General features: G+C 32.4%; 4 protein-coding genes across 4 annotated transcripts; 2 read left to right on the forward strand and 2 right to left on the reverse strand.

The window, feature by feature from the left end:
- Window positions 1-4,759: 4,759 nt before the first annotated feature.
- LOC125807017 (WRKY transcription factor 44) lies at window positions 4,760-8,806 on the forward strand. The gene is made up of 6 exons (XM_049486767.1): window positions 4,760-4,831; window positions 5,877-6,108; window positions 6,255-6,386; window positions 6,687-7,396; window positions 7,666-7,821; window positions 8,315-8,806. Exons 2-6 carry the CDS (start codon window positions 5,890-5,892, stop codon window positions 8,499-8,501), a joined length of 1,404 nt encoding a protein of 467 aa, XP_049342724.1. The 5' UTR covers window positions 4,760-4,831; window positions 5,877-5,889; the 3' UTR covers window positions 8,502-8,806.
- A 1,963-nt stretch (window positions 8,807-10,769) lies between these two features.
- Window positions 10,770-13,630, forward strand: LOC125806957 (probable serine/threonine-protein kinase PBL7). Its single transcript, XM_049486709.1, has 5 exons — window positions 10,770-10,884; window positions 12,253-12,368; window positions 12,644-12,824; window positions 12,907-13,319; window positions 13,421-13,630. Exons 1-5 carry the CDS (start codon window positions 10,809-10,811, stop codon window positions 13,628-13,630), a joined length of 996 nt encoding a protein of 331 aa, XP_049342666.1. The 5' UTR covers window positions 10,770-10,808.
- A 499-nt stretch (window positions 13,631-14,129) lies between these two features.
- Window positions 14,130-16,816, reverse strand: LOC125841039 (glutathione S-transferase L3-like). Its single transcript, XM_049520034.1, has 10 exons — window positions 16,659-16,816; window positions 16,360-16,434; window positions 16,177-16,237; window positions 15,910-15,996; window positions 15,303-15,401; window positions 15,057-15,159; window positions 14,897-14,973; window positions 14,690-14,797; window positions 14,473-14,553; window positions 14,130-14,383 (listed from the first exon to the last, which is right to left on the reverse strand). The coding sequence occupies exons 1-10, from the start codon at window positions 16,667-16,669 to the stop codon at window positions 14,378-14,380; spliced, it is 708 nt and encodes a 235-aa protein (XP_049375991.1). The 5' UTR covers window positions 16,670-16,816; the 3' UTR covers window positions 14,130-14,377.
- Window positions 16,817-25,123: 8,307 nt separating this feature from the next.
- Window positions 25,124-27,139, reverse strand: LOC125806785 (probable protein phosphatase 2C 38). Its single transcript, XM_049486533.1, has 4 exons — window positions 26,795-27,139; window positions 26,169-26,536; window positions 25,590-25,826; window positions 25,124-25,348 (listed from the first exon to the last, which is right to left on the reverse strand). Exons 1-4 carry the CDS (start codon window positions 27,093-27,095, stop codon window positions 25,124-25,126), a joined length of 1,131 nt encoding a protein of 376 aa, XP_049342490.1. The 5' UTR covers window positions 27,096-27,139.
- Window positions 27,140-27,177: the final 38 nt, after the last annotated feature.

Here is a 27,177-nt window from a genome sequence, read left to right on the forward strand (position 1 = left end):
AAGAATATGAATTTAAAACTAAAAGTCACAGCTAAAACGGATTCTATAATTTCAAAAAAATTATGCATTGATTAATTTAATGCGGAACAAAAGAAGTAATTTTAAAAAAAAAAAAAAATTCCAAAACACGCTGAAGCAGGCACGTTTCTGTCGACGTGCCTACTTCAGCGTGAAGTCTTGAATTTAAAACCAAAAGTCATAGCTAAAATGGATTCCATAATTTTTAAAAAATTATACACGCTGAAGCAGGCACGTCTCCGTCGACGTACCTGCTTCAGCACAAAATATTATACACTAATTAAAGCAGGGATGACGTGCCTGCTTCAGCACAAACTGTCAAAGTAGAACAAAATGAATAAATTTTTAAATATTTTTTCCAAAACACGCTGAAGCAGGCATGTCGACGTGTCTGCTTCAGCACAAACTGTACTTGTCAAAGTAGAACAAAAAAGGAATAATTTTTTAAATATTTTCTCCGAAACATGCTTAAGTAGGTACGTCAATGAAGACTTGTCCGCTCCAGCAAAAACTGTCTCTTATATAATACTAGATAAGTGGTTCCTATGAAATGCACGAGCCTATAAATTATGAGTACTTCATAAGATTGATAAAAAGAAATTCAATATGAAAATACTAAAAGAGGAAGCATAAATCTCATGTTTACAACATATTAACACTTCACAATACTTGGATTGAGGAACAAAGTTTACAGAAATATTCAAACAATTATGAAATGTCCTTCAAATGAAGAGTTATTTGTAATAATTCTAACAAACAAATTCCAACTTTCAAACCTCTAGAGATGATGATATTTTTCCTTAAGCTCTGAGAGATCCATCTTTCATTCAACATGGTTGCGTACGTATAAATAAGACACTTCCGAACCTCCAAAAAAATTTTCCACAAGCTCTAAAAGATGTATCTTTCATCCAACATGTCTGGAAATTTTCACAAGCTCACACTTATTATAAAAGAAGAGAAATATAAATATAAGTAGAACAAACATGGAGAAAATGCTTTCATAATAATCATTTAATACCTATATAGTAACCGAATCCTAGTAGCTACCCGATATAATTATATTACCACCTGAGAGCATACACAATTGAGAACTCGAGATCCTTCACCTTTTCTATTTCTCCTTCAGCTCTAAGAAAAGCAGAACGACAACAAATTCTAAATGATAAGTGGAAGTCCTAAGTAAGTTACTTATTTCCAAAAAAATAGTAAAAGACCAAAATTAGTTTTTTGATAATAAGCGTAATACAAAATGCTTCTATAATAACCATTAAAGCAGACGAAGCACTTTAGCAGAATAGACAAAGATATAGTAAGTCCAGAAGAGGAAGAAGACACAGTAGAAAAGGTTGCAGGAACTTTTAAAGGAACAATCCACAACTTCATCCATAAACAAAACTCGATTTAATTTTCCATGTGCACCAAAACCGCGGGATGATATTTCAATTAAAGTAGGCTCCAATTCTTTACCTGAAAAAGTGGTGAGGTTCAGTAGTAAACTTAAATTCATGATTTCCTCACAATCTCTGTACAAATAAATAAAGGCGAGATTACAATAATAACTATGTGTTATTCCTAAATAAGTTATAATTGAGCAAAAAATATACCTTGTGTGAGGAGAAATCTTCCTAGTGAATTAATTGTAGAAGTAGAGGAAATAGTCAAAAAGTGCTAGCTACTCGGAAGAAAGATAAACGGAAAATAAAGGCACTTTCAGTTAACGACATATCACAATAGATTTTACATCGTTTGATATTCTTTTCATAAGCCTCTTTCATTGTGCGGGAATGTTCTTGTTTGTTCAGGATTCATTGTCTACAGAAAGTTGGTAGGTATATAAAAGAGTTAGAACTCCAATCAGTTCAACAGCTCAATGATGCAACAATTTGGAAGAGTCACTGAGACAATCACTTGTTACAATATTTGTAAATTGCACAATCAAGATATTTTAAGAATGAGCATCATGGAAAATAAATACAACGGAGAGCAACTACACTAAGCTATGAACAAATATTTATATGTGATCTTCTAATTTCAGAAAGTGGAAGAAGAACTTTATACTTGACAAATTTTTGAGAGAAGTTATCTCAGACAATTATTTTATTCCGTGTTCAACTCTGTCTGAATTCCTATTTAAATTCATCTGTTTTGTAATGGACGTAAGGTTTGGGTACACTAAATTTACCCTCTGCAAATCCCACCTATGTGTATTGTTATTGTTATAGTTATAGTGAGCAGAATTATATTCAATTTATTTATGAGGGTAATTTGATAGAATAAAAATAAATATCCCCCTTTATTAAAATTAAGCTAAGGGAAATAGATTGGAAATAAGAACAACAACCAATAACAAATAAATAAAAATCAAATGACAATTGAATGATATTGTTTATGTATTTGCCCTTTAACTAAAATCAACAAATTAGCTTCGTCTTATTGAGGCATTAAGGCTATAATTAGCATTTTCTTGTATGGATTTCAAAGAGAAGAAGCAATAAAAATAGTTACATATCTGACTGTGGGAATAGGATTCAAAATAAAACAAGGAAGAGAAAAAGCATTAACCTGAGCTTGTGAACATCTATTAGATCAGAAATGATGGACTAAGCAACAAAGATGAAACAATTAGTGAACACCAAAAGGAAAATAAAAATAAAAATAAAAATAAAATATCAAGAAATCAGTAATGAAAACAGCAAAGCAAACAAAAACAAAAAATAAGACAGCTGGAATCACTTAAAGAATCATCCACAAGCCAAAATGACGGTACTACCCTCCGAATGTCCAACGAAACCACCACTTATTTAGAATGATGAGATGAATAATGATGATGACGACGATAATGATATTTTTTGTGAATAAGGAGTAATCGTTTTTCACTTAAGGAGGAGGAGGAGACAAAATTAAAGGTTTATTCAACTACCGGTTTGGTATTATGGTCCATTGCACGTGTCCACCTAACTTTTCTAGGTTCCTCAAAAATTTATTGCAATTTTGAGGAGTGAAAAATCAAATTACTATATACAATTTTAATTATGTTTCGCTTAATGAAAATTCTTTGATTTATTCGAGTCATATTTTGCATATAATTCCTCAGTTCCTCCGTACTTTTTTTTGTTTTACTTTAAAATAATATGTAACCTTAAAAATTAAAATTCTCATTTTATTATTTACCTAATATTTAAGTTTATTTTAGATTATAAATTATAATTTTTTTCTTTTTTGAACTTTATGCTGAAACTAGGCAAGAATTACAAGGGATTCACCTTTTCGTTGGAAAATTATATTTATCATACATACAAAATTTAAATTACTTTTTATGTAACTATTAAATCGCTTCGACTCTTTAGGTATCTTTTTTATATTTTAAATCTCATATTGAAAATTTTGACTCTAAAAAGAATATCATGTAAGTAGCAACGATTATAAAATTTCTTTTGAGTCTAGATGCATCTCTATTTTATTTTTTAAAATGTTTTGAATCCCTTAGGAGTAAGTTTGAAGCTGAATGAGTAATTAGTGTTAAAATCTGCATAAATAATGTCATATTTGGTAATTGGTTAAGAAATAAGCTATTTATGTATGAAATTAATATTGTGTTGTTTGGTTTTTGTAATTTAGAAATTCACATAACTAATACTACATATATAAATTATGAGGAAACCTATGTATTATTTTATGCAAGATAGAAGATAAAATAAAAAAAATACATAAATAAGTAAACCCTCCATAACTAATCCCTCCGTAAAATTACACATAGATTTCCTCATAACTAATTCATATATTACTAATAAGTGCATAACTCTAACCTATAACAAAACAACTCCTTACTATTTTATTTTGTAAAAAATAAGTGGGGCAATGGAAGGGAAAATGATAGTGAGGAATCGTTACTAATAAGATGAAAGTTCAAATATCCAATCAGGAATTGTTACTCCCTCTCGTCTCATTTTATGTGACACTCTGTTTTTAGTCCGTCCCAAAAAGAATGTTACCTTACTATAATAATAAGTAATTTAACTTTAAAAGTTTTCTTTACCGCACCAAGAATGTGACCTAATGGTTGAAAACCGCAAAGTTTCATGTTCAATTTTCAACAAAGATAAAAAATACTAGATAATTCTTCTTACCTATCATATTCACAAGGACTATTTAGATTAGATTAAACAGTACCACATACAATAAAACGAAAAAAAATGAAATTCTTTATACCTTAATAAAAATTCTGGCTCAGCGTTAAATAATAGTATCATTTGATTTGGTAGGGTAAAAAAGTTTGTTGGCTTGCTTAGCAACTAAATACAAAAAAAGCAGCACATCACACACTCATCAGAAAGTCAAAAGAGCAACAGCTAACATAGACAGTTAGTTGGCCTTAGACACACACACACACTAGACCTGACACTATTTTTATTAAAATTGTATAACACTATCTTTTTATAACTTTTTATTCAGTCCCTCCATGCTCTTATCACAATTTATTTTCACAAAAAAAAAAAAATAGTGGAAGAGACTAAACAAAATCTTCCCTTGTCTGTACATTAATTAGAAATCTCTTAATTTGTTTTTTTCTTTTCACCTATTTCTTATCTTTATGTAGTTCTTAAAAAAGGGACAATTTTTCATACTAAAACAAAACATAAATAGAAGTTTTCATTTCAAGGTTAAGTTGGTCTTTTTTTAAATTGATTGAATTGAAGCTTTTTGAAACATTCTTGATATTGTTTGGTTTTGCAATGCAGGTCCAGTAAATGGGATTCAATGGGAGCTCTGATGAATTCTTAGGGTTTTTCTCTACCTCCATCTGGTAAAGGTTTGTTCTTTTGGGGTCTTATCCTTTTCTTTGGTTCTAAACTCTGTGTGTGTGGTGGGATGAACACTATTCCTCCGTTCCACCATTAACCAGAGGTCGAAAATGGAAAAATCTTGGTAAGGAGCGCTTTCTGGATTAGTTGGGCCCAAAGTGGGACCGGGTGGAAGCAAAAAAAAAGAAGTTATGCTCTATCCGATTCAATTTGTTTGTCTGGTTTTGACTTGGTATATGAAGTTTTAAAAAATGAATAAAACTTTTAAATCTTGTGGTTTTAAAGTAAAATATATATAATGTACCAAATTGCCCGTTAATCTTATGGTCTTAAATATGTTGTATGAAAGTTACCATTAAGGAGTTCACAAAAAGGAAAGAAACGTTCTTTTTGAAATGGATTGAAAGGAAAGTAAGACAATGAAATTGAAACGAAGGGAGTATGATAGAGTAAGACAAAGAAATTGAAACGGAGGGGTATGATAGTTGCTTTTATGGTGGTTGATTTTGTTTACTATCTTTTAAATTGGAACTTTTGTGGAGCAAATTTATTAGTGAAAAGGACTTGAACTTGATTTGTTTATTAGTACTTTTGAGTAGTTTGAAGTTGCTATATCATTTATTGACTGATAGGACAAGGAGTAATCCAACATTACTCTTGTGAGTTAAGTATGGTAACACAATGTTTTTCTGTCAAAACTTCAACTTTTGAGATTATGAGTTCTTGATATATATCCGAAGCTGCTATAGTAATCTTCGTTAGAAAGTATTAACTGTAGTCATGCTGTTGAATCAGACAGTTACATTAGTACGTGACAGAGTCGGTAAGATTGGACAATTTCCATGATGTAAACCCAGTCAAGTGCAAACGAAATGACCGAGTAGATATCTTCCTCTACATTACTGGAAAACCTTAGAACTCGAAGGCTTAAGGACTTGAAAACATTCTGTCAATTGGTCTTATTGTTACTACAGTTTTATGATTATGTACTTTGTACTAGATATCTGTCGCGCATTTCTAGTCCTTATTTTTATTCAATTTTTTACTTGAAAGACAACAGATCAAGATGGAGGTCAATGAAACCGCGAAAATAGCTATAGTTAGACCAGTAGCTTCAAGGCCAAGATGTCCTATTTACAAATCTTTCTCTGAGCTCTTAGCTGGTGCGGTAGATATATCATCCACAAATGCTAGTTCTGAAATGGCGATTACCGCCATAAGACCAAAAACTGTCAGGCTGAAGCCTGTAACAAACCATGCTTTAGTTGGAGAGCGTTCTTCACAGGTCGATAATCTCTCTTTATAAGCTTCCATCATTAATGGCTTGAATGTTTTCTTTATTTCGTTTTATTTCAATTGTGCATCTTGAAGAAATACTCAAATTGTTTTGCTGAGCACTTTTTAATCATATAGAAAAACTTGTTACTTCAGGTTGGAGTGTCTGAGGCACCAGTTGGTTGTCGATCTGATTTCATCTTGCAATCGGTAGAGAAACCCAAGGTCCTGTATAAACCCATAGCTAAACTTGCACCAAGGAAAACAATTCCTCTCCTTGAAAATAAGGTTAGTTTCCTTTTATATGTTGCGATCTACGTTGCTCAGACTCTTTAAAAATGTCAATGGGTGCGTGGCGGATCCTCCAAAAGTAGTACATTTTTGTAGAATCTAGCTACATAGGTTGCGACTTGCGATGATGGGACGACCCTTTTTTGTTAGTGTACAATAGTGCATAAATTCAGGCGGGATGAAGTTTTCCTGCACTATTCAAATTGTTGTCTCACAATACGAGTAATGAATAGCCGAAGAAATGTACTACAATATTGTTCTGCAGCAATAATAAAATCTAGCACATCTTATGCATAGGGAAGCTCTGCATCTGATCAGCGACAAGAAAAAGCTGAGGCTAAGGCTGATGTTCAATCAGCAAAAGAAGTTAAACAACATCGCGACCTTACGACAGAATCTAAACGAAGTCTCTTAGCAAAATCAGGAGAGGACAAAAAAATAGTGGGTTCAACAATTGTATCAGAGAACACAGAAGAGGTTCCACAATCTTTGGTCAACACAAGTAATGTCGATCGTCCTAGTTATGATGGATATAATTGGAGAAAATATGGACAAAAGCAAGTTAAAGGAAGTGAATACCCGAGAAGTTACTATAAGTGCACGCATCTAAAGTGTCCTGTGAAAAAGAAGGTTGAAAGATCATACGATGGCCAGATTGCTGAAATTGTTTACAGGGGTGAGCACAACCACCCAAAGCCTCAGCCTCCAAAGCGCAACTTGTCAGACGTACATGTGCGAGCAGGCGTATGCAATGACACTTTTAAAGAAACAAATAATCCTGCATGGAGTAACCAACATCCTCAGACGAGTGAAGCTTACGTCTGTAGGATAGAAAATCCGAATGATGTCGGGTTGACTATAAATTCAGCTCATTCTAGCAAAGCACCATGCTTTTATGATCCCATTGCAGCTGCAGGAATGCACACTGCTGTCAGAAATTCTGAAGATTCTGCTGAAGGAAGTAGAAAGTTGGAAACTACTTGTGATGAACCAAAAACTAAAAGAAGGTTAGAAGCAAAGTAAATTCAATTATTATCAGCTATCTGAAATTAGTATATCTACGGAACCGTTGCTAGCACACTACATTTCACTCATTCTTGTTGCTAAGTCGTTCGTGTATTTGTTCATCATACACTTCTGTTTTTCAAAGAACTTAAGGTGAGATTTTTCCTATGTGTATTTCAGTATTGATTCGACTTGGTATTCGAAAATACCACTGTGAGCTTTCATGTTATCACTTTCTAATTAGTGACAACTATGGGGTTTTACCTTCCAGGAAACTTAAAGGCCAATGCAAGGGAGCAGGTACATCAGGGGAAAGTACATTTCCTTATATACCAAACCAAAGTACTACTGACTCTGAAATTACCGATGATGGTTTTCGCTGGAGAAAATATGGCCAGAAGGTTGTCAAGGGAAGTTCATATCCCAGGTAAAATTCTTTTCTCATCCTTATGCACAAACTTTAGAAGACAAAATCCACAGGAAATACCATACAGGGTGGAATGGAACTACAATAACTTGAGGAATCTTAGTATCTTAGCTGGTTGGTCACCTGAACTCCCACCTTGTTGGTGAGGATTCGATTCCCCCACATTGTAATCCCCTCCCCTATTAAAAAAAAACTATAATAACTCACAAAACCTTCATATGATGAAGGTTATGCATTGATTTTGTAGCTTTTCGAATGCCAAACATCATTGTTTTAGATATGACATCCCTCACGAAGCATGGATGACTGGATACTCATACTGTGTAGAGAACAAGTTAAACAGATACTTTTGAAAATATGAGAATTTACTAGAATGTCTCTCGACCCTCGTTTATGTTTATGTAGATAATGCTTGCTTGTAAAAAATGCTTTGTCCTATTACCCTCTTGACATATTTTCCTATTAATCATGTCTTGATTGCTGCTATACACAGGAGCTATTATAGATGCACAAGTCCTAAATGCAGCGTGCGGAAGTTTGTTGAAAGAACCATGGATGATCCAAAAGCCTTTATTACTACATATGAGGGAAAACACAACCATGTCGTTCCAAACAGAAGACCAAATTCAGAGGCGTCCAAGACGAGCTCAAAATCTTCAGCTATGAAAGAGAAATCATAGTCTTCGTGATCAGAATAACCTCATCCCAGCAAAAATAAACTATATGGTAATATTATACACTCAAGAAGATGGTTTAGCAAAACGGAAATTAATGAAGTTAATCTTATTGCAGTAGTCATTATATTTCCTTTGCTAAACCATCTGAGAGCGCCAAATGCTTGGGAGTTCCTATTTGTTTGCTAGAAGAGGCAACAATTGAGATCTTTTCAAGCATCAAGAATGTAAACAATTGGCCTCTAATGAGTTAATAATTAGTTATCTATATATGTTCAAGACATCAATATTATATTGTTAAGTTGACAAACAGTTAATTTCAAAATATGAGTTTCTTATTTGAGTAAATATAGCTTTTTTGGTACCTTATTATACTGTTTTGAAGTGTGCATCTTTCTTCTTCATTTAATATTACAAATTATTAACTTAGAATTCTGTAACATAAAGTAACTAGAATCTTAAAGCTCATAAGCTTCAAATTCTAGTTCCGCCTAATGCTTTATTTTATCTCTGCAAATTTTACTCATCAACTTCTTTTTCTGATCTACCGCTGTTAGAGCATACTACAATATTTGTTCTTTTGGAATTAAGGGTGTGTTTGGTATGAAAGAAAAATATTTTTCTGAAAAATAAGTGGAAAGTGGATTTATACTTACTTTCTACTCTCTTCGTTTCACAAAGAATGACCTAGTTTGACTTGGCACGAAGTTTAAGAAAATAAAGAAGACTTTTAAATCTTGTGGTCCTAAATTAAAGTTATGTCAAATGTACAAAATTTCCCTTTAATCTTGTGGCCTTAAACATGTCACGTGGAAAGTTTAAATTAAAATATTACCAAAAAAAGAAATAGGTTGTTCTTTTTAAAACAGACTAAAAATGAAAGGAGGTCATTATTTTTTAAACAAATAGAGTAATATTTAGTAAGTAAACAAAAAAAAAAATAAACATCATGAAAGCAAGAGTACTATATATTATCAGTAAACACGATAGAGTGAGATAAGGTAGGGAGTGGGGTTCAGGGGTGACGAAGGTGAGATGGTCAAGGGGTATGGGTTGTGGGGATTGCGTGGAGAGGATATGAGATAATAAATTTGAAAAGTCATTTACTTTTTATTTTTTCATTAGAGAAGTCATTTTTCTCTTTTAAGAAACTTCTTTTTGTTTAGCAAATGTTTTCCCGGCATTTTGACCAACAAAATATACGAAAATTTGAAAATGAGTAAACAACTTGGAGAAAACGAAGAAAAGGTTTTTCAAATAATTTGATCAACCAAACATTTTCAAACAATTTCACTAGTAAGTAATGAAAGAAAGGAAAAAAGGCAATATTGAGAGCAAAGTAGGCAATAAAATTACTTGTTTATAATTAAAAGAGATGTATTTAAAGAACTCTAAAAGAGAATTACTAGTCTCTCCGTTCACTTTTACTTGTCACTTATTCCTAAAATAATTTTTTATTTTTATTTGTCACTTTTGAATTTTGACATATCAAGAAAAAACAATAATTTTTTTTTTCCATATTTTACCCTAACATTAAATACTTATTTTCCAAATCATTTTCAAAGACATCATTTAATAGGGGATAGTTTGGTAAATATCTATATCATTTAATATTTCTCAATAGGTGTGTGAAATCAAACTGTGACAAGTAAAAGTGAACGGTGGGATTAGTTTCATACCTGAATTATTAACAACCTTAAAAACACTCTTAACACTAAGGGGTCGTTTGGTAGAGTGTATTAGAAAAAATAATACATGCATTAGCCTTGTGTATTACTAGTATCTTGTTTCATACTCTTTTCCAACCTATGTATTACTAATGCTTGCATTAATTATACACTCTATTGTTTATTAAGGTGTGTATTGCTAATACCACATATTTCTAGGTATTAGCAATACAATGGTTTTAATGCATGCATTAGCTTGATTAAAGACCCAATTGCCCTTCAAAATCCCTTTTACATCTTTTCTACCATAATAGTGGAGGCTATCTTTGTAAATTAAATTTTTTATGCAATGCATGCTAATTTTTAATGCATAAAAATAAACTATGCATAACTAATACATGCATTACTAATGCAAACATTATTAATACACTCTATTTAGTATTATTCTTATACACTCTACCAAACGACCCCTAAATGAACTTAAATACATTTTTGATCTTGCAACTGTTCGTTCGATGACAAAACTAATAATTTGTGTGATTTTCAAATACTTTTCTCTAATTGATTATAACACTATAACTAGTTTGTCTATATATGTGAACATGAAAAAGCAGAGTCATGATTTTCCAGCGACACAAAGTCAACGATGAAGTGTTTTTTATGCACCGGTCAATGGAAGAAGACGTCACCGGAGATTGACCGGCGGCGACCAGTTGCTGCAGGTACCCATAAAGCTTTACTCATTAGAACTAATTTTTCAATTTGGCATTTAAATTTTCTAGGAATTCCAGAATATTGGAGAAAAAGAAGAAGAAAACGGTAGAATTTAAAGAGAATTTGGTGATTTCACTCATCATACTCCCAAAACACGTGATTTGTAATGATTTTTTTCCAATCTGCCCAAGCCTTTATGGGCAGAGTTATCCACCAACATGTGTTGGTGGGTAGTGGCCAAGATTTTTACTAGGAATCAAAACATAAAAGAAGCAATCATACGAAAAAAGTCCAAGGGGTTCCAACATCTATTTATATACAAAAACACATAAAGTTTTTTTTTTAACTTTGTATATATAATATAATTTTTCATCAAAGGGGCTCGGATGATCCCCTTGCTCCCACTTGGCTCCGCCCTTGCTGGTGGGAAGCAGTAGGTATTGTGTCGAATTAGTCTAGGTGCACAAGCTGACCCGGAAACATGGGGTTAGTTTCTAAGCACCTTTTTTATTCCTTTTTGAAGGCCTTAGCCTTAGTGTGCCCCTTCTGTTGCAATTCAATGGTAACCCCTCAATCAGCTATGCAATTAGCTCTTTTCACACTTAAAAACCGCCTTGATAACTAGTCTTTAAGTCCAAACTGTCGTAGGCAATCGGCTGTGTATCTTGCATCATCAGTGCACCAACTCACTTCCACAACAGATGTCTTAGTGACAGCCTATGTTGCATTAGCTGTCTCTTCATAACATCCCTTTATTGGAGGTTAGTGAGTGGTTTACTTATCAAACTATAGTTTCTTATAGACCTCCTAAAATAGATCGTTAACTCAAAAACTTGTTCAGATCAGTTGACTAAGGTCACTTAACTATTACTGCAATCTTACTTGGTTAGGCTAAGGCAACTTGATCATTATTGCAACCGTACTTGGTAACTGTTGACCCCGTGACTAGAGATGATATAATCCTAGATGAATTGAGGATTATCCAAAACTATATAAGGAGAATAGAGACCGTTCCTCAATTAAAGTGGGACACTTAACAAGGATAATACTTTCTTTGAGGAAGCTGATCTAATGTCCCTCAACTCTCTAAAAAATTGATGTTACTGTCATCGAATAAGGTGCTGCAACAAATTATCTCATTTCATGAAGTTAACTGATATGACCTCTCCTACAAACAATAGGAATAACAAAAAATTAAAAGATGAATCTTTGTGCCAGTTTCTTGATTTTTCGCTTGGTTTTAGTTCATCAGCTGGTTACTCTTGACATATTTGGAAACTTTCCACTTAGTTTTAGTTATATCTTGTAAATTGATGATGCACAATTTTGTCATCATGTTACAAAGCTGTTAATGATGAATTCCACTCACATTGCAGTCAAGATTTTTGAATTCGAGGAATTAGCAGCTGCAACAAGCAATTTTCATGAGGATTGTCTTCTTGGAGAGAGTGATTACGGAAGAGTTTACAAAGGACAGATCGATTCTAATCAGGTTAATGCTCCTATGGTTTTCTTATAATCAGATAGGACAGAGAGAGAAGTGGCAGGCTTTCTCAAAACTGTATGTCTGAGGCCTCATATTGTAGATATGGCGCAACACGTGTTCCTTCAACAATAGATTGAACCGAAGTAAATCAAATGTGTCAATGACCAGGATCATTTGATAAAATTAGCTAGTTCAGTATGACAATACGCTTGATTATATGCATTTGATATCCAAGTTGTGACAGAACTGTAGATTGAAACCTTCTATATGATTTGGTGCAGGTTGTTGCTATCCAGAAAGTGGATCATGATAGAAAAAGGAATTTTCTTGGTGAACTTTGTATGTTAAGTTGGTTACGCCATCCTAATATTGTTAGTCTAGCTGGCTATTGTGCTGATGGTGATCATAGACTTCTCGTTTATGAAAACGTTCAACTAGGATCATTGAAAGAGCATCTTCATGGTATTTGTTTTCGTAGTTGGTTATGCTTTTTGTTGTGTTTAGTTGTTTTCATATGATGTCTGGAGTTAAAGATTTTCTGCAGATTCCGCTCCTGATAAGAACCAACTTGATTGGAACACTAGGATGAAAATTGCTTCCGAAGCAGCAAAAGGATTAGAGTATTTACATGACAAACAACAGCCAACTGTAATACACCGCGGTATAAACTGCTCTAACATTTTGCTTGGGGAGGGATATCAAGCTAAGTTATCTGGCTTTGGCTTTGCAAAACTGGGGCCTCCAGACGGTAAAACCCATGTATCTGCAACATTTGAGGGAAATTATGGGCACCAAGCACCAGAGCATGCCACAACATGCGAGGTGAGTGTACAAACAGGGCTATTGAGTGTGAAATCAGATGTTTACAGCTTTGGGGTTGTCCTTTTGGAGATCTTTACAGGAAGGAAAGATATCGGAAATTCAAAAGATGGAGAAGAGTCCAATCTTATTGCTTGGGTAACTTTATGTTTTCCCTTTGTATGAATTTCGTTCAAGTTAGTATACTATCTGTGACGAAAATGCTGTGGTGTTCCTTTTGAATTTTTTTTGTATGTCAGGCAAGACCATTGATCAAAGATGACAAATTTTCAGAAATGGCAGATCCAGCACTTCAAGGCCATTATCCTGCAACAGGCTTGAAGCAAGCTGTTCTAATCGCAAACACGTGTGTCCAAAAGCAACCTCACGGGCGTCCTACCATGGCAGAGGTAGTAACATCCTTAACTTATATTGCTCAAGGAAAATATGATTCTGTAACTCTGTCCTGAATGGTGGCAACTGATAAGTGTTGCTGAAAATCAAATATTGAAGTGCTTGTGCATCTAAAATGCTTAGTTGTACTGGTGGAAGGTAATAGGTACCTAAGAAATTAATCGAGGAGCTGCCACGATTTTAAAAAAAATAAAGATAATAGGACAAGAATATCAATATGTACACAGAACCTTGAGTATGGTCATATATATGTCAAAATAAATAAAACTGACAATTCTGAGGCAAAACTTGAATTTTGCATTTACTAACCGTTGTTCTATTTACATCTTTTTGACTCCTTTTATTGCAAAAAATTCATGGCGTTTAGGTGATACCCAATTTATGTTTTTTTTTTGCATGAATACCCAATATTAGATTATTTTCAGGCCAAAGAATATGTTTCAACTTCAGGCGGGTTTTCCTATGGTAGTCGCGCTGTGGCCTCTGAACGATCGTCCCATCTCATCTTTATATGTGAAACAATCTCAAAAATCAACTCTTGATGTCAAGAGAGAATTATGAACTTTAATACTTCATTAAGTACTTAGCTTGATATACACACACAAAACAGAATTCTAATACATGAGATGCTACAACAGCTATTACTATGCTGATACAAGTCTCCCAGATAACAAACAAACATAGAACCACTTTATTTATGTATTACTAATGTATAATCCTTCAACTTCTTGACATGAACTGAGCATGAAGCACCCCTTATTCGTAATTTAACAACGTTGATGGATCGAGCATTTTATTCAGTTTTACGCCTGCAATGAACAGATGGAGAAAGAATTAGCATAGAATGCTCACACCAAGCAAAATTAACATATCAAGTTCTTTACATATGAGTAACTACCAAATATTTTTTCTTATATAAGTCCACCACTTCCTTAGGATCAGCTTTTGTCTGAATGTAGCTATCAAGCTTGTTCAGTTCCTGCAGGGTAATCGTACAACACAACGATTCGATCAATTAATCAGTCAACTATGCCTCAGTCCTAAACTAGTTCGGCTGTCATAAAGCCGCCAGGTACCTTCATGACACAATTTTAAGGCAAGTAAAGTTAGCATACCTCTATCCATTTTGCTAGTTTTGGCCTCCCAGATGTGATATCATAATCAAACACCTCTTTCAAGAAGATTTGATACCTTTCAACGAAGGGAGCATACACTATGTCGGCCTGATGCACCAAATTTCAACATCAATATGATGAACTTCTAAAATTCGGAAAGCTAAAGATACCTTCTTACACTTTACACATTGTACTAATATAACTGACCTGACTGAATTGGCCTAGGAAGAAAGGTCCGTCATCAAATTTGTCGAGAGCTTTTTCTAAGTAGTCAAATTGAGGTCCTGGTGCAAGTGTGAACTATTGTTAACATCTCGTGAGAAAATTACAAAATGAAGTTGAAAACACAAATGTTCAAGAATCTCACCAGCATGCTTCTCAATATCTCCTTTGAAGTTACCATATATTTCTTTCAGGAACGTATCGCTGTAAGCTATCAACTCTTCAGCAAACTTCTGTTTTTCAGGGTCCTAAACCATTTTACCAAATCACATCAAATTTAAAACTTTTGCTTCCTTTTCTTTTGTCAACGTTTTAGTGCCACGTCGGGAAGGAGGGGAGGGTTGAAAATAAGAATAGTCTGTTTAGGCCAAGAATGAGTTTTGCAGCTTACATCAGGTAGAAGAGACGGACCCTCAAAGTTGCTGTCGATATATTTAACCAGATCGAGACTTTCTCCAATCACTTTGTTTTTGTGTTCCAGAGAGGGCACCTACGGAAGAATAGAACAAAACACATAACCAAATCGAAGCAAAGGATATGCTCTTCATGTATCAGGTTCGCCAGAAAACTCGAATTTGAAGAAAAAAGATTACTTCTTTAAAAGTCGCAAGCACACTGCATCTTATTTTCGAGTTCTCTAGCATTTAAAAATTTGGCATCTATCATGACGCTCAGAGTCGGATTCAGGATTTTAAGTTTATGAGTTCACAACCACAACCATGGACATTTTTGCTTACTGCTTTCTGAATAGATCTTTCGTACATACTAAGTGAATTTCTTAACATAAACACAAAGTTTGAGCCAAAGCTACTGAGTTCTGTCGAACTTGTAACTTAAATGGTAGATCCACCCCTGACAACACTAGGCCAGTTTCACTTACTTTTCACAATAAGGCTTAAGGTATTCGCTTTGATATAACATTACAGCTAGTATAAAGTTCAGCTATGTATATATACTGGATCGATAGAAGATGAATTTTGTGCTTCAATAGAAAGTACCTTATTTTGAGGGTACACTTTTTCCTTGTACCAAACAGGCCTGTTCTGAAGATCAATTGGAACTAATTCGATCTTATCTTGCAAACCCTGCATTTGTCAATAACTTCAAAGTTTATTTTATGACACCATTATTCATCTACATAAACTAAAGATTCTAAGTAGTATACTCTACATCCAAAATAAAAATGAAAAATAAAACAAGAGTAATTATTATAATATTAACAACAACAAAAAATACGGAAATGAATTTGCAGTTGATTAAGGAACCTTGAAATTTCTGGTAATCCACGCACGCTGTGCAAAAGGGCATATATAACTGATATACAACCTTCAAAAAAAAAAAAGTTCAAAATCTATCAAATTATTTTTCCTTTGATTATAATTTCTCAAACTTCATTTAAATATTTTGAAATTTGAATCAGATTTGTACATAAGAGAAAGGATATTAACCTTGTAGTTCCATCAAACAGGGCTGGCGGTTCGGAAGTAGAATCAAGAGATGCAGGACGAATTTGTTGTACACTTCTGCAGAAAACCCCCATTAACATTCATTAAAAAATTAAAAGTGCAAAATCAAACTAATCAATATCACTCTAACCACTATGTGTTGGTTGATTTCTCGATAAACATTAAACTAATTGATATTATCTTGACCATGAATTACACTTGAAAAAAAAATCAGAAACAAAAGGAGGAAGGAAGCAAAGAAAAAGAAAAAAGAAAAAAAGGAGGAAGGTAGAGAGACTTACGGAGTAGCCATTAATGTTTGTTGGATTTACTACGAAAGATACAATTTTTGAGTTTTGATGAACAAATGGGATGGAAAATTGGATTTTTTATAGGGGATGGGGGTTTCGGTTATTCGGTGAGCACTGACCAAATTTAGTAAAGTGTGTCATCGCTGAGCGTTATACAAACGAAATGGAAATTGTACTCTTTTATGACTATTCAATTTGAACATTCTCCAAAAGTGTAGATATGTTCATCTAGCTTCCTCAAAAACCATCCGCATTCATAATTTCATTACTGTGCCCGAGAAATTAAGATTTCTTAACCACTTATAAAATAATAATTTTTTTAGTAATTTTAGATTTCTTACATATAATAATAAAAATATAGGATAAAAAGGCCATAAAAGAACTATAGAAATTTTTAAAAAATCCAATTTCCTTATGATAATCAAAAATGATAGGCATAATACATAAATATGTCATTTGACTTGTGCTCAGCTAATATTTAGACGTAATACATAAACATGACCTTAGTTGGCGTCAACGGATAGCTATGACTTTTAACTTTGAGTGTGTATAAGTAGACACTTAAACTTGTACAAAATTAAACAAATAGACGTATTTGTCCTGAATGACACCCTACATGACAATTTTACTGTCTTATGTGGCTTCCTACGTGTATTATGTCATATAGGAAACGTGTGTCTACTTATTCAATTTTATACAAGTTTAAGTACTTACTTGTGTACACTCAAAGTTGGAGGACATAGTTGTCTGCTGAAGCCAAGTCAAGGGTCATGTTTATGCATTATGCCTAGTATTTATGTCCTTAAACTTTAGATATGTATAAGTAGATACTTAAACTTATATAAAATTTAACAAATACAGACATGTGTCTTATGTGACATTATACATATAAAATGTCATGTAGGACGCAAATTGACCATTTGAGACGCTAGGTAGGATGCATGTGTTACTTATTTAATTTTATATAAATTTAAATGTCTATTTGTGTACATCTAAAATTAAAGGATATAGATACAAATTGAAGCCAAATTAAATGACACGTCTATCTAGTTTGACGATATGATATGAGTGCTTAATTTATACATTTATCCTTGACTACACAAAGTCATATGATATGAGTACTAAGGGGGCGTTTGTTAGACAAAGTTATATCGAAATTATAATGCACATATTAATTTTATAGAAACTAGTTATATATATAGATTAGTAATACAAAAAATATTTCTTGTTGGTGTTTAGGTCATTGCACTAAAATTAATATACACGATACCATTTAAAAATTAAAATAATTAGGAAATGCATAAGTACCTCCAATCTATGCCCGAAATCTCAGAGACACATTTATACTATATTAAGGTCCTATTACCCCCCAGAACTTATTTTATTCGGCCTACGTGGCACTATCTTCTGGGCCCAGCGTGTGTTGACAATTTTTTCAAGGATATTGTTGTCGTGTCGTAATTTAGCTATCTTTAGAAAAATCACTTTTTGAAATGTTCTAAGCATAAAACAATTTGAAAAATACTTAGAAAGAGTCGCCACTTAATTTTTTAAAGAAATTAAGAAAACTTGTAATTTTCAAAGATTTAAACAGAAAAAATCATTTGAAAATACCAAAGAGAGTTCGGGGTTCAATTTACACTTCGAGAAGGGTTTAAGCATTCGAAGTGTCTGCTAACATACGGTTGACCTGTGACTTGACCAAAACATGTTTTGACTAATTTTTAAGAAAATGATGATTTAGCGTAAAAATAATAACTTACAATATATTTGATTAACTTTGAGAAAATAACTAAATAAATGACACATTTTTTATTTTTTTATTATTTTTTATTTTTAGAGAAAAGGGACCCAAAAATGAAAATATTTGAATTAGATTGCAAGTGATTAGAATTCTATTATTATATAAGACGGAGTTTATGATGGGACATTGTGATGTCCAATCATAAACTCCCTATATAATATATAATATATAATATATAATATATAATATAATAAATCATTTTTTCTACTATATAATATATATAATATATTTTTATTTTTCTACTATATAATAAAAGGGAGTTTATATAATATATAATATCATAATAAACTCCATTTTATTATATAGTAGAAATAAATATAATATATATATAATATAATATAATATAATATAATATAATAAATCATTTACAAATGACTTAAAATATTTAATATTTAAAAGATATATAATAAAATAGGTTGACTCTCAAAATTCTATCCGGGTCACATATATTGGGACAGAAAAAAAAACATATATCATTTCAAAATTACCAAAAAAGTATTATAAATAATAATAATTAACAACTTGAAATATCTGAAAGACATTTTAAAAGGGTTAATTTTGTAAGTTTATCCATATCACATAAATTAGGACAAAGTGACCAGCAATGTAAGTTATTTGAAAGTTACATAAAAATATTATAAATCACAATAATTAATAACTTAGAACTTTTTTTAAAAAAATGCAAATTTGGATGACTCTTCAAATTTCATTTGTGTCACATAAATTGAGACAACAAAAATAACATATATTGCGTCCATTTTAATTTATTTGTCTTAATTTTTTTTTATATTTAAAAATTGCGTAAAAATACTATAGATCATGATAATTGACAACATAAAATATTTCAAAAATAAATACATATAAAAAAATTCGATTAATTCTTGAAATTAATCTATCGTTAAAAATTATGTATAAAATACAATAAATCGTGATTTTGACCACTTAAAATATTTATTAAAAAAACGTAAAAAATAAATTGACTGATTCTTAAAATTAATCTATCAATGTCACATAAAATGAGACAAAAGTAGTAATATGTATTGTTTAATGTGAAATTATTGAAAACTACGTAAAATGTATTATAAATCTTAACAATTAACAACATTTGATTGAATCTTGAAATTTTATCAATGCTACATACATTGAGACAGGTGGAGTAATACATATTAAGTATTTAAAAATTACGTACAACCATATTGATTTCTGTAGGCTTCGAATTATGGTGGTCATTTTTTAGGCTGATACAAGTTTTGTACCTTTTTTTTTTAATATTATAAATCGCAATAATTAATAATTTAAAATATTTTAAAAAATATATTAAAAATTTAGTTGGTTTCGGCAATTTTATTTATACTATATAAAATGGGACAAAGGAAGCAACATATATCATTTACAAATGACTTAAAAAATATTAAAAATTACAATAATTATCAATTTAAAATATTTAGAAGCTATATAATAAAATAGGTTCACTCTCAGAATTCTTTCAGGCTCACATATATTGAGACAGAAAAAATAACACATATCATTTAAAAATTACCAAAAAAGTATTATAAATAATAATAATTAACAACTAAAAATATCTTAAAGACATTTTTAAAGGGTTAATTTTGTAATTTTATCCATATCACATAAATTAGGACAAAGTGACCAGTAATGTTGGTTATTTGAAAGTTACATCAAAATATTATAAATCACAATAATTAATAACTTAAAACATTTTTTTTAAAAATAAAATTTGGATGACTCTCCAAATTTTATTTGTGCAACATAAATTGGGTCCATTTTAATTTATTTGTCTTATTTTTTTTTGGGTTTTTTATATTTAAAAAATGCGTAAAAATACTATAAATCATGATAATTGACAACATAAAATATGTTTTGAAAAAAAATACAAAAAAGTACACTCACTCTTTAAGTGAATCTATCGTAAAAATACTATAAATCATGATAATTGACAACATAAAATATTTCAAAAATGTTGTATATGGGTAGTCTTATTGTGCCTTGAATAACGTTAAAGAAAGTACAAGTTTGTGATAAAAAAACTTATTTCTTTATCCACACAAACAATCGCTTAAAAATCTCCATTATTAGCCCAAAACATATCATTTATATTATTGGGCCTGTGCCCGTGCTTAGCACGGGCAACATTACCTAGTATTAAATAAACTAGACTAATTAGAATTTATTTAATTCATTTAAAAAATAATAATTTAAACCAATTTAATAATTAAAGCATGAAAATTATTTTTTATTAATTGACTAACCTCTTTGAGAAATAGACTAAGTATATTTTTATTTCAATTAATTGAAAAGGTTTTGACTAACACCTTTTAAAGTTTTTTTTTTAGAAAAATACTTTAACTTAAAACAATTTTAAAATGAGTAAAATGTGATTAAGTTAAAAGCATTAAAGAACATCTCTCTTTAAGTACAAAAGTTTAATTTAATTGAAAATATAAAATTTTGACCAATATACTTGATCACTAAAAAAATGAACACAAAACATGAAATGTATTAAAATTAAACCAACACAAAGAAATAACTCATCTTTTGGGGAATCTAATTAAGTTAATTAATAATTCTAAAGTTAGAGTTAATGATAAGAAAAACAAACAATAAATAAAGACAATTAAATGCTTTAAAGGTAAAGGAGAAATGAATTTGGGCCCCCTTTTGGGCCAATTTTTTGGGGCTTTAACCCAAATCCCTTTTTTGCATATACACCGGTTGTATATCGGTGTATATTGATCGTTTCTTAGCCCTTTTCATGTAGTTCTTGCTTTCGGACACTTGTATTTTTTATTCCCGACCTCAACCTGTGGCTGCTGCATTTTTACCATATATGTCAGCGTATATCGCCGTATATCAGTGTATACAAGCTATGTTTCTCGAAACCTATTATTTGTATCAGCTTCCAAAACTTGGAAACAATGGCCAAGTTGACTCGAAGAAGGAGGAATGTTGAGTTTCAACCAACTCGAGATGCAAGAGGAAAAGGGGAGTCCTACGGACTCAAAACCGAGGGAGTTCATGCATAAAAAAAAATGACAAGAATTAGAATGATAATTTATTTAACTTGAAATTGTTCACAACCATTGTTGAAAAGAAATTGCAAGAGATAACTTCATGAAAAAACACACTAAAATTTGAACCACCGCAAAGAACAAGTTATGCAACTACTAAATTATTTAACATTTTTTATTACTGCCTAAGGAAGGAAGAAATAGCACAGCAGGAGCAATGTATTGTAGAACATCGTAGACATTGATAATTGAATGTTATATCACCCATTTAAACTCAAAATTAAATCACAACTAAAGGCTGAAGACAAATTAGACAATTAGAAGCATTAATTCAAATTAAGACTCAACTAATTCTCCGCATGTACTAGCTAAAATTATTCAAAGTAATCACATTTATTCTAAACAGTAGTCTTCAAGGACTAAAGCTAAACAATAGGTAGCAAACAGGTTGGAACAACCAGATTATGATTTTTACGCTTGGGCTAAACAAAGAACCTAATCAGCTATACAGAAGCTGGAATTAGATTTTAAGTAGAATCTGCCATGCTGAATATAGAACAAGACAACATTTAAGATAAATCGAAATAGAACCGACAGGCAACCAAACCACAACTTAGATGAATAATATAGAATTTCGAATAACCATGAACTCAGATATGCTAAGAGCGAAAAATAGTGAAAACAAAATGGCAACCTACGGTGCTGATTAACAAATATGGCTTTAAAGAAGAGGTAGCCTCGTGCCCTTTTCGAACTTAACGAGATCTTAATGATATCAAAATGCAGCTACGATAAGGATGCGAATCTCAATCTGACAAACGATAAGAAAGTGAACTTAACTCTGCCAAAACTTACAGCAAACAATCAGTTTTATATAACTCAAATAGGCAATAGCACAAATAAGAACTATAGCGTACTCGATCAACACGACTTTCCAACAGAATGCTTAATCAAGTAATACCAAACATTAATCAACCAACCCTAAAATATAAGCTCGTTCTGAAGGTCGGGCAGTGACATTCAGTGAGATGATTAGTCATATAACTTGAATACGAGATGCGAGCAGGTGAATATAGACATTGGAAACGAAATAGAGGAAAGCTGATCAACTAACACTCAAGCCAAGAATTATGAGTTCTTTCATACAAACTAAACTTCTCACAAGATAAAATCAGATTTTTGTTACTAAACCACTCAATCTTAACACATAATAACCAATACAATGATCAAGAAAGGTATACTTAAAACTAACAGGAATTACACAAAGTAAAGTTAGAAGTATTTTACCTCCTTCTGGGCAGCGAGACTAGGACGACGAGCTTGAATGATTCGACCTTCGACCCACCAACAGATGAGTAAAAGAACTTGAAAGAAAATCAAAAATCTGAGGCTCAAACCTTCGTGGTTCGATTTCGTGGAATACTATTCTCCTCTTCTTCCGTGTTTCTGTCCTCTCTAAATGGCACCAATACCATGTATTTATAGTTGAAAATAAAGGTTTGAATTCTAATAGCCATTTGAGCGGGAGATGAGAGATTGATGGGAGAGAATGGAAGGAAAACAAGCAAGATAATAACCTACCCCGGCAGATCTGGATTCGATGTGATACATCTTGATCCGTATCAGATTTAGGTGAGATTTCTCTCAGCCGAAGTCAACAAACCTTGTTCCGAGGCCTGTAATCTTTGAAAATAAGGAGAGGAACTGACAGGGGTGATGGGCAAATGAAGAAATTAGGTTCTTGCTTGACTTTAGCGTTTTGGGAAGAAGAAAGGGGAGAAGAGGCGTGTGTGAGGGTTGGGAAAGGTGAAAGAGAGCGTTTGAGCGTGGATGTGTGTACAGGTTTTAAGAACAAAAGGATGGCCCTTTTTTTTTTAATTTAAAATTTGGCCACTTTAATTGCTATTCTAACCGAATTGAACTTAGATATAGCCAAATCGAGTCAACACTAAAATAAGATGAATAATTATCGATTAATTATTTGAACTTTTTAATTTAAAACAAGACAAAATAATTATCAAGACTTATTCATTATTTAAAATAGAGAGCTAATTATAGAAAATTATAAAATTCACTAATTCAAAGAAATAAATGTGTAATTATGCTAAATATTATTTTTAGGCTATTTATTAAATATTTGTATAAAAGATGAAAATTATATAAACCAACATGTAAAATTATATAATTATTTCTGGAAAAAAATAATAAATAAATAAAAACTAACCAAAACTAATTAGAAAGAGATTTTAAAATATATATTTTTTAGGATTTTTCAAGACGATTATTTCAAATTGTTTGATATTTAAGAAGCTCGATGATTAATTTATATTGTGGAGGGTCAAAATTGGGTGTCAACAAGTGTCACGTAGGCCGAAAAGGGGTAGAAAATTATTTATAAAATAAGTTCTGGGGGATAATAGGACCATAGTATAATATAAATGTGTCTCTGAGATTTCAGACATAGGTTTGGGGGTACTTATGCATTTTCCCATAATTTATTTTTAAAATTTAGAAGTAGTGACCTTACAATTATACCCTGGATGCTTTAACCTTAGTTATTAGAAAAGATAAAAGTAGTTTTGTTCTTTTAAGGGCTCGTTTGGTGTGAGGTATAATAACAAATAGTCCCGGGATTAAATTATAGTACCGCTTATTTTGTTGTTTGGTTGGCAAGTTCGGGATAACTTATCCCGGGATTAATAATTAGTACCGGGATAAGTTATCCCTCTCCTTGGGTGGTATAGTAATCCCGGGATAACTTATCCCGGGATAAAATAGGTAAATGACAAAAATGTCTCTTTCAACCCTTTTGTTATATCACTTTTTACATTAATGAAGGGCATTTTTGTAAACAAATAAATTGTTCTTAAAATTTATTATTTTGAATACAACAAACCAAACACTCAATAAAAAATAATCCCAACACAACTTATCCCATCATAACTAATCCCAACATAACTTATTCCAACATAACTTATCCCATCATAACTCATTTTCAAACCAAACGACCCCTTAGTACTTTATCCATGTTGTTGTTGATATAAAATAGTACACCAATTGATGTATCAAGTTATACATGATTCAAATTACAAATCAAGGTATACTCAAAGCTTTGATTGTTGCTATAAAATATTGCACCACTCTAATTGGTACCTAATATTGAACTCCAAAATGTGCATGGTGAATAGGATATGCTAGACTCAATAAGGGGATCTTAACATATATAGCCGGTCAAATTCACTGTTTACTCTGCACGGTGCAACAAGATGACTTATCAAATGTTTGTATCGACGTTTTTCTTTGGTTACTCAGGAAGTAACCATCAATTAAAAAAAAAAAAACAATGAAGGGAACAACATACTTCAATTCTAAAACTACAAGGAAATGAAAGAAGACTAAGACATTGAATCCTCACAAAGAGAAGCTCTGCCATCTTCTTTTGTTGCTATTAGTTACGAGTTCAGATGAATCCGTGTTTTTGCTTAGACCCTTTATTTGTATTAGAAAATTGAACCCTGTAACTAAAACGAGCTACAAATCCAGAGGCAAATTCATAACTCATAAACTTCAAATTCTGGCTCCGCCTCTGGCAAGCGGATTGACTCATGAAGTGTCATTTAGAACTACATTTTTGGAGAGGAGGGAGTGCCTCCTCTAATGGAGAGTATCGAACTGCGAGAAGAGCTTCTATTCATAGAATATGGATCAATAAACACAACTACAACTGTTATATCATCATGGAAATGCCTTCTTACTCCTCGATCGATCTTTTTTAGGTCCGAATATCTCATTTCTCTTTTCTTTGCTGCTATATGTAGAGCAGCTTTGATAAGTTCTCTAGCAATTCCCTGCTAAGAGTGAAGAGGAGTATATGTTAACAATCTGATTCAGAAGCTGTGCATTCAGTAATGATTGTCGATGTAGAAATTTATGTTGCTCAGACTCTTCAAAAATGTTGTCAGGTGCGTGGTGGATCCTCCAAAAGTAGCGCATTTTTGGAGGATCCAACACTAGTTCGGCAGCATTTTGGAGAGTCCGATCAACATAGGTAAAAATAGAGATTACTAGTAGAGATTATTGAAAGCTTACATTTCTAGGATGATTGTGAACAATGTCAACAGCCTCCTGGTTGCTAAGATGGTCCCATAGACCATCCGAAGCAAATATGACGAATTGATCCTTGGAACTGAGTTTGTGAACTGATATTGATGGCTCCGCGCTGAGGATTGGTTCCGAGAAGGGCTCTGGCAACCGAAATCTTGCCAATAATGGTGCCTGGTTGAACTCTGATTTCTTAAGATATGCATCACCAATGGACCTTGAAACCTATATTAAGACGATATATTAGGAACATCACTATCAATCAAATGCCTTTGAAGATCAATTACATCAACAATTCTTAGATGTATTTTAATTCCATTTGGCTCGGGGCATTAGGTACCCTCTTGTTGCCAATATAAACATATGATCGAGCTGACATTGCCTGTGTTATTGAGAGTTGTCGATATATTGATGCAGAAATACATTTATATGTTGCATACAGAATCATTGATCAGGCAGATGGGGAAAGAGTACTTCTAAGGTAAGGAATGAGAAACGCGAAAATAAGAGCTTCTGTTATTAACAACAGATAACCAAAGAACTGAGACTATTTTTATCAACACATACCTGTATAATACCTTTCACACGCCAAACGTTGTGTTTGAGTACCACAATCTGTGAATCCTGAGGATGCAATGACCTAAGCTCATCTCTCACGGATTCGATACTAGCATTATGCTCTGTTGACAATTGAATAGCTGCTACACTCTTTGCAGCTTTATCTACTCTGCCTAGTACTGCACGCGAATCTCCAACATTCGCGGTATATAAGAGTCCACTACATATTACGCCAGCCAAGCAACATGATCCTACTGTTGCAATTTGTGGCTTCTCTTGCCATTGTCTCTTTACAAGTGACAAAAACTCCTCTTCAGTTTTCAAGAAAGATTTTCTTATGGCATCAGCAGAAATTTCTTGATGTTCTGATGCAAATTCTGAAAATGAGAATAAGATTACAAAGATATTCTCAGATTTCAAACACAAACAACTTTGGAGAATAATACATTGAGAGGCGGATTAAAGATTTAGACATATAAGATAGGGGTAAGTTCTGCGTACACTCTACCCTTCCCAGATAGTCACTCATGGGGTTGCACTGGATATGCTAGCTGTTGTTGGATTCGACATATAAGGTTCGTGACAAAATCAATGAAACATCATGCAATCGAATTAAAAACATTACACATACGTACTCTTGAGATTGGAGAACATAGCATTGTTTATAAACCGCGAAGTCTCAGGTCCTCCATGTCCATCATAGACACCAACAAATGTTCCTTGAGGTCCTAATTTCACAGAACTCAATGGCCCTGATTCCAGCTGACTTTGATCTTCCATCAAATTATTTGCTTGTATAACTGCCATTGAAAATTCTCCATTTGCATGATCTCCCAAATCCTTATACCACATTAATCCTTTAAACCTCCCATTCGGATCTCCGCCTCTACGACTACCATCCCGTTTAACAGAAGGCCTCCAACACAACATAACCATGTTTTTTTTCACTTGCAATCAGTACTATCTATATATGAATACGCGATTTCTCCAAATAATAACTAGTAATTTGGAATATTTT

This window comes from Solanum verrucosum, unplaced genomic scaffold (assembly GCF_900185275.1).
Source record: "Solanum verrucosum unplaced genomic scaffold, falcon-dt-bn FXZP01000196.1, whole genome shotgun sequence".
NCBI lineage: Eukaryota > Viridiplantae > Streptophyta > Magnoliopsida > Solanales > Solanaceae > Solanum > Solanum verrucosum.

Excerpts from the sequence above, each read along its gene's own strand:
- LOC125807017 (XM_049486767.1), top strand. The coding sequence starts at position 5,890 with ATGGAGGTCAATGAAACCGCGAAAATAGCTATAGTTAGACCAGTAGCT. Across the intron at positions 6,387-6,686 it reads TTCCTCTCCTTGAAAATAAG|GGAAGCTCTGCATCTGATCA; the intron begins GTTAGTTTCCTT and ends TCTTATGCATAG. Across the intron at positions 7,397-7,665 it reads GAACCAAAAACTAAAAGAAG|GAAACTTAAAGGCCAATGCA; the intron begins GTTAGAAGCAAA and ends TTTACCTTCCAG.
- LOC125806957 (XM_049486709.1), top strand. The coding sequence starts at position 10,809 with ATGAAGTGTTTTTTATGCACCGGTCAATGGAAGAAGACGTCACCGGAG. Across the intron at positions 10,885-12,252 it reads GCGGCGACCAGTTGCTGCAG|TCAAGATTTTTGAATTCGAG; the intron begins GTACCCATAAAG and ends CTCACATTGCAG. Across the intron at positions 13,320-13,420 it reads AGTCCAATCTTATTGCTTGG|GCAAGACCATTGATCAAAGA; the intron begins GTAACTTTATGT and ends TTTGTATGTCAG.
- LOC125841039 (XM_049520034.1), bottom strand. Across the intron at positions 15,997-16,176 it reads GGATTACCAGAAATTTCAAG|GGTTTGCAAGATAAGATCGA; the intron begins GTTCCTTAATCA and ends TGACAAATGCAG. Across the intron at positions 15,402-15,909 it reads AAGTGTACCCTCAAAATAAG|GTGCCCTCTCTGGAACACAA; the intron begins GTACTTTCTATT and ends ATTCTTCCGTAG.
- LOC125806785 (XM_049486533.1), bottom strand. The coding sequence starts at position 27,095 with ATGGTTATGTTGTGTTGGAGGCCTTCTGTTAAACGGGATGGTAGTCGT. Across the intron at positions 25,827-26,168 it reads GTGTGAAAGGTATTATACAG|GTTTCAAGGTCCATTGGTGA; the intron begins GTATGTGTTGAT and ends GTCTTAATATAG. Across the intron at positions 25,349-25,589 it reads TTCACAATCATCCTAGAAAT|GGAATTGCTAGAGAACTTAT; the intron begins GTAAGCTTTCAA and ends CACTCTTAGCAG.